We start from the raw sequence: 11,246 nt of genomic DNA, 5'->3' as shown, positions 1-11,246 counted from the left end.
GCAAGGCTATATTAGCTCTATACAGAGCAAGGGAGGCCCTCTTCATGGTCAACCTTAAGGATCCAATGTGATCATGAGATATAAACATTTGACACTACAATAGATAATAATTTACATGTAGGTAGAGATAAACAAGTTGACCAAGAGAAAATCCTTACAGAGTAAGACATGTTCCCGTAAGCGGTATTATGAATAGTTTGCCTATCCAAAAACAAAGTCCCTTCCTTTTCTATTTACATTATCAAGTACTGATTTAAAGTTCCATCCAACTGAAACTGTTTCCCTATGACATTTGGTTGATTTTCCACTCAAGTCAGTTTCCTAAATTGCTTTGTGCATCCTATGTCACGGTTTATGGCAGCTGGAGAAACAGTGGGAGGCACGGAAAACCCTAAAAACCCACCAATTTTTCATGGATATGTCAGATGAAAATATTCCCTGGAAGAGAAAGATCACACGGTGGTTTTGTGCAGAGGTGGTGGTGGTGTAATTTTGATTTTTTTTTTTTTTTTTAAATCTCAGCCCAGCAATTATTGGCTTTTCTGTAAAAGTGTGCATTTGTCTTTTAACATCAAAACCGTGTTAGGGGCTGGATTTGGATCATTGGAAGGGGTGGGCAAGACAGACAGCAGGCTGAGGGGGGTGGGGGAAGTGAATGCCAGCGCATATTACTGCCGCCTCAACAGGGGCAGAGGTAAAACTCCCTGTGCATCCACTCCCACGTTATTGGAGGGAGACCTCCCTGGCTGACCATGACATGAAGGTAAAACTCCACCCCACCCCTACCTCAACTGCCTGGGATGATCTTGAGCTAGGTATCTAAAGCCCTCCCATCCCCTGCAAAGAGATTTCCTGGTGCTGAGTTCAGTATCCAAAGACATCAGCCTGCTAATGTGGAATCTTCGATATCCCTGTTGTGTCATTTTAAAATCTGAGCTTATTCCCAGTAATACTCTGTATATATTTGCTAAAAAAAATAAATAAATAAAAAATGGCCTTAAAGGTGCAGTCCCACAATCTTGCTTAAACGAGCAGTACTGGAAGTCAATTTTCATATGTAATAGGCAAAATAGTTATAGTAGAGTCAAACACCAAGTACATTTACAAAAAAACTGTAAGATTTAAAAGAAGATAAAAATGTTGCCATTTTTGTACACTTTTACAGGTTCTGCACTAGCTGGGTCCTTGCTGGATAGAAGCATATAACCACTCTTTATAACATTTCAGATTGTTTTCTCTCACCGGGTTTCCTGTATTGCTATGTGAAAGGCAGGTTGGAACAGAAATCCTGCAGCAAAAAAAATCCAAGGCAGGGCCATTGTAAATTATAGAGATATGTGCAAATGGTTTGGGTTTACAGGCAAGAGAAACTGAAGGATGCAGGTAGGTGTTTAGGGAATTTGTTCTGCTATGCCAAAGCTGAGGCAGGTGACATTATATGATTAAACTTTAATGTTATGTCACTGCTCAGTCTGGAGTTAGGGGTGTGGGGAGCTTTCGGTGCAAGGAGAATTTATTGATTACAAACTGCAGTGCAGATGAACAAAATTGCTAAATTTCTCCGTCAGTCTGTTTATATTTTCTTACATTAAATGAAATAATTCTAGGCATCTCATGTGGGAGAATAATGTGAGACACAAGTCACTGGCTACCTGCCGGATATGTGCAGATAGTTCAACCTATTTCACGTAACTGATTATAGAAAAAAATCTGTAGTGGTAGATGCTCAAGGCAGCTGAGGTGTTTGTTGCTCTCTGGTGTGGAGGGTCATCTTAAGAATTTCTTTAGAAGTGTTTTAGCCCTGACATTTCAGTACTTGAATACATGATTTTTAAAACATGGACATTAAAAACAGAAGAAAGCATTTTTTTTTTAAAATCAGAAATTAATTTCCTGCAAAATATGAGGTAACATGTTGGTTGATCCTATATAGCTGCATAAATATTTTTTAATTATTGTAAGAGCTGTTGAGATTTGGGTGGTGTTCTGAAAGGTTTGCTAAAATGGTACCAATAATGGCCTGCACCACTGGAAAGTCTCTTGGCCTTTTCAGCTTCCCGTTTACATTAAAAAAAACCCTATACAAAAAAAAAACCCCAAAATTAAAAAAAAACATTAAACAGAACACATATTCCACAGTCTACTCAGAATAAACCTCTGAAAGAATGCATGGTAAGCAAAGGCCTGTTTTCCAGCACTCTGCATATTCCCAGTGCTTATTCAGTTGCCTTTCTTCAGGCTTGTGAAGGAAAAGACAAGAGGGAATTTGCTAATCAGTGGAAGAGACCAGGTCCATAACATTCATCAAAGGAATATGGAAAACAATGCCATCTTTTGCATGATGCATCAGATCTTTAGCTACTTCTCAACCCACGCAAGCTCCTTGGGTCTTCTGCTTTCACCCCATGCTGTGCTTTTCTGTTAACTCATTTGAATGGATTCCGCTGGAAGGAAGACTCGCTGCCATCACTGTAACTGAGGCCAAAAATGTGGACTGTTGGCAAAAACTAAATCTTAAAAGCAAAAAAACCACAGGCAAGTTATTACAAACAATGATTGCCTGCTAATTATCCTTTTCATTAGGTTTATGTTTATAGGAAGTAACATATATATCTATGGTAGACAGGTCAATACACTGTTGACGGTATCCTCGCTTATTATTAGAATCACAAGTAAAGTTGAGCTTGGACTGTACCTACTCTAACCAAAATTCAATATTCCAATCATCTGACATATTTTACACATGTAGCACAGATGAATGCTCTGTTTATCTTGAACACCTCTGCACTGACTTTGAGGAACCGACCAATGTTGATGTCCTAAGTGCATGAGTGTCCAAAAGACAATTAAAGGAACAAGAAAAGTCTTTTGGGCTCAACGAGCATAACCATTTTGTTTTTGTTTTGACTGCCCCTGGCCTGAGCCTGGGAATCCTGAACATTTATCCAGGAAAACTCTACCCTTAAAAACCCAAAGGCACTGGGTCAGTAGTGTTGGTTTGTGGAATAGAAAGAGGTGGTGGCCCCTTCAACTGAGCAATACCAATATAAGCATGCCGAATTTGTGCAAGCCGACAGAAAAGAATAATCCTGGCTTAGGCCTGCACAGTACTTCCTGACAAGGGGGATTTTTCGGTGGTTGCTGTTCCTGCTGTTGGATACTCCCTTTTTTGATCAGGGTTTACATTCTTCACGGTCTTTAATTCCAATGCAGTGCGCATTCCAAATTTAAAGAGGACAGAATCCCAGAAAATGAGCTGTTTTTTTTTCTAATGCATACTGTGAAAGAAAAGAAATACAATTACCGATCTTTGTTTTTTTTTTTTCTTTTTGAATGTTTAGCATTTAAATCTTTGTATACAGAATACACCTTTGTTAAATAGCACAAAAAAAATTCTTTTCCTTTTCATCTTAGTGGGGAAGCTTATTTATAGCAAAACAAAGTGATCAAATTCCAGTTTGTTGAAATATGAAATTCCAGGAATGCACTAATGACTTTCAATGTGCCCCCTGATTGTTGGTTTCTCAATTTAATTGTATACAGAACAACTAAAAACAGAAAAGAAAGGGGTGGGAGTTGTAGAAAAGATGGTAAACAGGAGAACATTGTCTGCAAACCCCCATGCCCAATTTTGGTTTTGTAAATTGAAAGGGAACTTAGTGGGTGGCAAGGAATTCAAAGACAACCATGTCAAAGTTTGCCCCAAAGTGATTCATGACAGCAGTTGTCTCTTAAGATTCTCCAAATGGGAAGCCAAGACATAGACCCGTTCTAACTAATAAATAAAGGACATTAACTACAGCGTTATCAGCTTCTAGGGCTTCACATAATGGCTGCTGCCATGAATCACTTTGGGACAGGCTTGGATATGGACATCTCTGGACGTGCTGTCAACTACAGATAAGCACAATAACTCATTCTAAAAGAGCTTTGTGTGGCCTTGACACAAAAGAAAGCCAAACCAGCATGGGGCATGTTTTACAGTGACACACACTGCTCAGGGAGACAATATCAAATTCCACTTTTTTTTTTTCTCCTGCCTTTACATTCAAACAGTGTCACCAATTACCAGTAAGCTCCTCAGGAAAAGATTCTTGTACATTGGATCCTCACCAGGGACCTCCATTGCCTCAACAAGATGCTGGTCTTCAGAGAGTTCTGGTGTGCTCTCTCTATAGTTTAGCATTTTAATCTGCATCCGAACCAGAGCTTTTACATTGAGCATTACTGGGTATTTCACCATTGTGTGGCTGCAAAAAAATATAAATAATGATGTGACAGCCTCAGTTACAGGCTGCACATTGAAATTATTTTTTTGTTTGCTTTTTGCTGTGCAGTAACGTAAAAGACATCTAGCAATACATATGTATGTGTGTAACTTCTCCACCCTGTATTATAACTGGAGAGCCTTTTTCAAAAATTGTTTCCTTTTGTAAAACACATAGAAAACAATTTCTCCTACAATTAAAAGTTGCTTTGATGGGTGCTACAGTGACTGCACCAACCACTAACCTAGAGCAGTTGTGTTAAATCAATCAAATGGACCTTACCAAGGCAGATTACCAGCTCTTGACTAATAGACTATCGGGAAACATGAAAAAAAGAAAAAATAAATAATGGCAAGTGTAGTGTCGGATATGGGCCTATAATTTATGGAACAAAAAAGTATGTATTTAGCAGTGTTATATGCAATGAATTTGCCCTAAGAAACACACAGTATAGAAAATATGTTCTTTAAAATGATCAAAACTTGATATTAATTGGACACATACATGAGTGAGTAATTTTTGTTTTGTACAATCCTAATTTAGTTCTTATGATATAGCTCAACAGAGCAAGGTTTTGTCTCTGTCAATCCTATGTCAATGAATTCTAGGGGTACGTATGGAAAAAAAATTGTTTTGTGTTGTTCTATCATTTCGTTCTAGATTTATGCCATATATGCAACATGAAAGCTTGGTTAGGAATTTTGTGCCATTTCGGGTGGGAAATGGCACAGAATGAAACATGAAGCTTCATTGTATTTTTGAGTGATTTTCACATGCCAGCACATCTGATTCCTTACTGAATACCCATCCCTCTGTATGAACTGTCGTTTTACTAACTCATTGCTGCAGGAAATCTTTCCTTAATGAGAGAAAACTCTTATCACAGGAAGACTATGAGAAATACCCCCACCGATCCCAGGAGTTGTGAAAAATCAGCTGAACCAAAAAGTGTATATGGCCTGTTTTCTGCCAAATGATCACCAGGCTATCTGGAAAACAGTAAGAAGGGAAGTTTCAATGACTGCAAATTTCCAGGTGGGACTTAGAAATAGAATGATATCAAGTGGTTTCTTTTCATACCAAGAACCAATTTTTAGCTGCACATTTTAATATAATAATGTTTTATAACATTCTAACTTAATAGTTTATTTGGGGGGTACTCTGACTGGGGAGCTTTTGGCCGCTCAAACTTTATTTGTATTTATTTTTACCAATTTACGATTTTTTAGATTGTTACGAGTTCATGGGAGAAATCTAAAAAAACATCCTCGGACAGTCTGAGAAGTAAAAGACTACTTGTTTAAACATTAATAAACACTGAAAAATCCACCAGCAAAGACAGAAATTTCCAATACAAATGAGTTATCTGATGCCAGACATTTCACACAGCTTGGTCTTGGCCACTCCCCCACAGAATACTTGGTCTAGCTTCTGATGGTACTGTCTCCCACAATGCATAAGTCAAGTGCGCAGTCTCCAGTAAGGGACCAGCTTTCCTGGGTGGCAGGAGCAGGAGGGGTCAGGCCCATTCTTTCAAGTGCTGCTTGTGACCGTGAAACGCCTTTTACTCCAGGGCTCCTTTTTTTTTTTTTTTTCTCCTGCAGCTTCCATTTGTTAACAATTACTGCTGTTTCTGAATTCTCCGTTCTCTGTAATTTGCAATTTAGTTGGGTTTGTGGGGGAGATTCCATTACGTGCCTGCGTGCTGTACCTCTCTTTCAGCTGAGTAAGGGCACTCATTAGCCGTGCGTTGGCAGCATCCAGTGAGGCAATGCGTTTTTCCTGTAACGAGACATTAACAGGACTATTGTTATACATAGAATCACAATTCGTGTCTCGTAGAATGGACTGGAAGCTTGTGAAGTTTTGCTTTTATTGGGGGGGGGGGGGGGAAATTACTGTCCCCATTCAGCCACCTCTTTCCTCATGGTTTTACCATAAAGATTTCATAATACATAGAAAAATAACGACAAGTTAAGACTCACAAGATCCATTTAGCCTACATTTACAGATTAATATTTGGTTTGAAGTATAGCTTGGCACCGCTGTAGATAAAGAATGTGTCCTTGGCCAAATATAGTTTCTGTTTTTTAATCTATCTGTAGAATGAATAGTTGCCATTTTTCTGTTGTGCTTTCAGGGCGGTAATAAAATGTCAGTAATGGAGACAGTCTGCTGTGTCAAACGCACTGCAGCCATCCTGCTAGTCCATGAATGCATCCGTGATGGAAGGCTGATCTTCGAGGGTGGTGGGCTGTAAACGTAACACTGATAAATAGAAGCAGCGGTGAAGGGCTGAACGGACCCATATTCTGATGTTGCCATTTGAAAAGAAATCGCCCCACATTTTATCAGACATAATCCAGCTGGCTTGTTAGCCCATGAAAGAAATTCAGTGATTGAAAGGTGATTGGTAGCAGTAGTCGGCTGAAAACATCTCTGCCTAGTGGAGGGCTTACTGCATATATATATATATACCCTGTATACAGTATAATCTGGCTGCCCTGCTAGTCAAAGTGTATTCCTATTCACTTTTACTACAGACTCCAAAGGGTACCTGAATTCATTTCTATAAGATTCTGATGTGGGAAAAATATTCTACAGATCTGCTTCTCTCTATATTGCACACTGCACTGAATCAGTCACTGTACAGTATGTTTATATTAATATCATCATCATCTTTATCTTCAGGCACTGTCTTTGATACGAAGGTTAGCGGCTATGGTGTACCTGTTCTCTCGGTGCTCAGATTTCAGCTTTTTTCACCAATCTTTCCAGAGCTTGACCATTTTTTTTTTTAAATGTTGTTGCTCCAGACTGCTCGCTGCTTTCCCATCTCTTTACCGTGTAGTACTAAATTAGCTAATTTGCCTTCAGAATCACATTTTTCCTCTTTACCGGGGTTCCCAAACCGTTTACATTCCAGGATATGAGTTTAGACAATACTATTGGTACAGTAAGTTATGGGGTGGATTTTAATAAAGTATGCCCGTGCGTACTTTTGTTCGCGCACCAGGCACGAACAAGAGTACGCCGAATTTTAATAGATATACTCGTAGCCACGCATATCCTTTAAAATCCGGGGTCGGCGTGCGCAAGGCTGTACAAAATCAGCAGCCTGCGCCTTCCACCCCCCTGCACCTTCCCCTCCCTTCCCCTATCTAACCCACCACCCCAGCCCTATCTAAACCCCCCCCACCTTTGTTGGCAAAGTTATGCCTGCCCGAGGCAGGCGTAACTTGCGCACGCCGGGCCGGCCGCCGGCAAGCGATTCCCTGGTCCGGGAGCAGTTTCGGAGGCTTCGGCCATGCCCCCGGGCCGGAACCACGCCTGCAGCCCCGCCCCCGGATGACACGCCGCCGCGACACGCCCCCTCCCCCCCTGGAAAGCCCCGGGACTTACACGTGCTGCCGAGCCTATTCAACATAGGCTCGGCGCGCGCAGGGGGAACTTGGGGCAGGTTTTCGGGGGGTATGCGTGTATCTTACGCGCAAACCCCTTTGAAAATCTGCCCCTATGTGACCAGTATGGAAAATACGAAAAAAGGGGGGGCTCCCAGCCTAGCCTCCACGGCCGATAAAGATGCACATAGTATAGGAGACTAACTTTCACTTTTTCATTGTATTAACTAAGTTTCATTTCCATGTTACTTGCACTGGAAATAAAAAATGGTTTGAATCCTGCTAGCACTATGCCTGGCTGTGTAATTAGCTCCAATCTTCTTTGCATAAATTCACAGTTTTGCTTGTGAAAATTTGCTAGGCTAGCCTTTACTACTACTACTGAGCAATTCTAAAGTGCTACTGGATGTATCAGCACTGCAAAGATTTAACCATTACAGATACTGTTGACATGTTTTCAGTAGAACAGAATTTCTAGAACAAGAGATAACGATATGAGATTCCAAGTAGGGTAGACATACATGTAACAAGAAAAAGGGACTATTTCTTCACAGAAAGGATGCTGGATGCACAGAATGGTGTCCCCATGTAGGTGATAGAGAGAAGCACAGTAGCAATTCAAGAAGTCCTGGGATAAACATAGAGCATCCTTAGTTGCAAAGGTGTGAAGGGGACAATGAAGATCAGATGGGGGCCTATGGCAAATGTAACAGCAATTAAACTGGGCAGACTTAGAGAGGCTTATATGCCATTGTATTCTCTCTCTATAATTAACTGCTCAGCGTACTTGTGAAGTTTCAGCAAGAACACTTTTATCTGATTCTCCAAATGTGCTGCCTCTTTAGTATCTCCAGCCTCTGACAGCCTTGCTGACCGGGAGCCATGCTCAGGAATCAAACTCAGAAGCCTCACACACCCACTGGGACCAAGACAAAGTGATTTGAATGGTTGCAATTTTTAAGCGCTGGGGAAAATTGAGGTAAAATAGAAGCATCTTTAAAGAATGTGAAGCAAGATCACATGAATGATGAGAAAGTTTGGGGAAGGCAGAGAAAAGGTCTAACATGAAAAAGGAGGGAAACTGATCCTGATGATAAAATATCCCTTACAAAATTATACAGCATCTGTCTCCAGCATCCTCCAATGTGATAAGAGCAGGTAAGCACAAGGGTCACAAACCTGTCTAGCTTTCAGGCTGTTTGTAATGAATATTCACAAGAAATTTTAATATAATTGGTGTAATGTACTGGCTAATTTGCATATTTTTGATAATCTAAAAATCAGCCTGCAGGACCTTTGAGGAGCAAACTTGTACATCCCTTATTATATACATATTTGTGTTCTCATATTTAGCTGGCTTGCACTGCAGTTTAAGTAACCTTAATGATTAGCACTCTAAGCTATTACTATGAAGAAGCAGTCAGCCAGTTATAATAAATAGTAACATTTAGCAGGTTTATCCCTTAAACATAATATTGTTTTTTTTCCTCTCAGAATGGAAAAGCATCCTAGCCAACCTTAATAAAAGGATGTGGCATGATTTATTGTCAGGCTGATGGATAAATGATACAAAATGTTTGGTCAGCAGCTGCAGAGTATATGTGGTAGAAACACAGTTGAGGAAGATACGGCTATTTTAGGGATATAAACACTCACAAATATTTCTGTTTTGCAGCCTTTTCTTTCTGGTCATACTCTAGGACTCACCTCCCCTATATCTGATCTACAATGTCCATGCATGATTCATATATGAAAGTACAAAGTTTTTAACTTATCTGTCAGAATGAAGGAAAATGTTCCATTAAGCAAGCAGGAAATATATTATTTTCTCTGTTGATTTTAATTTCTTAATTACACAAGTCATGACATGAGTGCCTGAAAGTTACCATAATCATGTCTGAAAAGGACTTACTCCACTGTTGTTTGCTAAATTAAATTCTAATCTGGCTAAATTCACTCCCCCCAAAACACACACACACACTCCTGTAGTCAAGCTTGAAGGCTACGATGCTGTGATGAACATTGAAAGTGGATGGAAAAGTTAGAAACATGCATGCAACATGGAAGACTTCATGACTTGGAAACTAGAAAAAAAAATAATCCTTTGCTGATGATATTATGGGAAATTTGAAACTATAAGGAAGCAGGGGGAAGGTTTGTGATAGCAACATTTACCTTTTTTCTATTACAAATTATCGAGTGGCTGGTTAGCTGAGTGTCTAAATCATTTATGAAAAAAAATAACTCCAGCAGGTACAATGACTGTTCAATATTGTATTGCTCTATCCTCCAATATTTCCTTTAGAGAGGAAGCACTTTATTTCTAAGTTTGGATAGAAGCTCCAGGTTCCACTGTCAGCATTCCAGATGGAGTGCTGACAGCAGAACCTTCATTTGCTGGTGACCAGAGAATTGGATTAGGGAGAGCGCTAGATGTAGTGTACTTGGATTTCAGTAAGACTTTTCACACAGTTCTGCACAGGAGACTTATAAATAAATTGAATGCCCTTGGTATGGGACCTAGAGTCACTGACTGGATTAGAAACTGGCTGAGCAGAAGGTGACCAAGGGTAGTGGTAAATGGAGTTTTCTGTGAGGAGGGGGGCATTGCTAATGTGGACTCCTTATGTCCTTAAAATGAACTTGAAAAACAATGGAGATTTTCTCTATTCTCCATGACGACGAGATGTTAGATGTGCTTACAAAAGGGCGATTTTATATGTTGCTTTGTAGACTCTGCTGTACTCTTAGGGGTAGATTTTCAAAGATGAACGCCCGATTTTATAACATGTGTGCGCAGGTGCACACAAGGTATAAAATCGGGGGTCAGCGCGTGCAAGGGGGTGCACACTTATACATCCAGCACGCGCCGACACTCATGGCCTTCCTCAGTTCCCTCCCAGTCCGCTCCAATTTTGGAGCGGACTGGGAGGGAACTTCCCAACCCCCTACACTAACCTCCCTTTCCCTTCCCCTAACCTAGGTCGTCCCCCCCAAAAATCTTATTTTACCTTTTGCGCCTGCCTCGGGGCAAGCGCAGGTTGTGTGCACCTGCACCCTGCCGGCACATGATCCCCTGGCACAGCAGCAAATGGCCACTGTGCTGGGGCCTCTAGCCCTGCCCCCGGACCACACCCCTCCCCGCCCCTTTCCTGAGGCCCCGGGACTTACGTGCGTGACCGGGGCTTTGAAAATTGTCCCGGCGCGCATAACTCTTTGAAACTCTTCCCAATATGTGAATTAGGCAAGCGCCTAAGGCACCGGCCATTAGGGGGCAGCAAAAGCAGCCATATGGGGCCACAAGCGGAACCCATCCCACTCATGGCCGAGAGGAATAGAAACTCGGTGGGCCGCGAGCACCGTCCATCCTGCTCACAGCCGAGAGAAGCAGAGACTGGGAGGGAAGGGTGCAAGGCAGAAGGTTCGCCTAGGGTGCCTAATACGCTTGTACCGGCCCTGGTAAAGGGATGTTGCTGGTTGCTCTGTATTTTGTAAGTATGTGCACTTTTTTTCACCCAAATGGGTAAACTGCGATAAGTGAGTTTATTTTTGGTTTGTTTCAAATGTTACAAACCAA

At 41.1% G+C, this 11,246-nt stretch overlaps 1 protein-coding gene across 14 annotated transcripts in view; it reads right to left on the bottom strand.

Moving 5' to 3' along the window:
- Positions 1-438: 438 nt before the first annotated feature.
- DAB2IP (DAB2 interacting protein) overlaps positions 439-11,246 on the bottom strand; it is a 1,007,890-nt gene continuing 997,082 nt past the window's right edge. For 10 of the 14 annotated variants that reach the window (XM_029614455.1, XM_029614462.1, XM_029614458.1 and 7 more), the window contains one exon: positions 5,883-6,050. In XM_029614455.1, the coding sequence (XP_029470315.1) occupies positions 5,883-6,050 (168 nt within the window). Of the gene's footprint in view, positions 6,051-11,246 lie in introns of all 14 variants that reach the window. The other 4 variants (XM_029614450.1, XM_029614456.1, XM_029614452.1 and 1 more) reach the window with 2 other exon arrangements.

The sequence above is a fragment of the Rhinatrema bivittatum genome, chromosome 8, assembly GCF_901001135.1.
Source record: "Rhinatrema bivittatum chromosome 8, aRhiBiv1.1, whole genome shotgun sequence".
Lineage (NCBI taxonomy): Eukaryota > Metazoa > Chordata > Amphibia > Gymnophiona > Rhinatrematidae > Rhinatrema > Rhinatrema bivittatum.
Note: the sequence above shows the minus strand (reverse complement) of the source record. Positions and strands in the feature narration are given on the sequence as shown.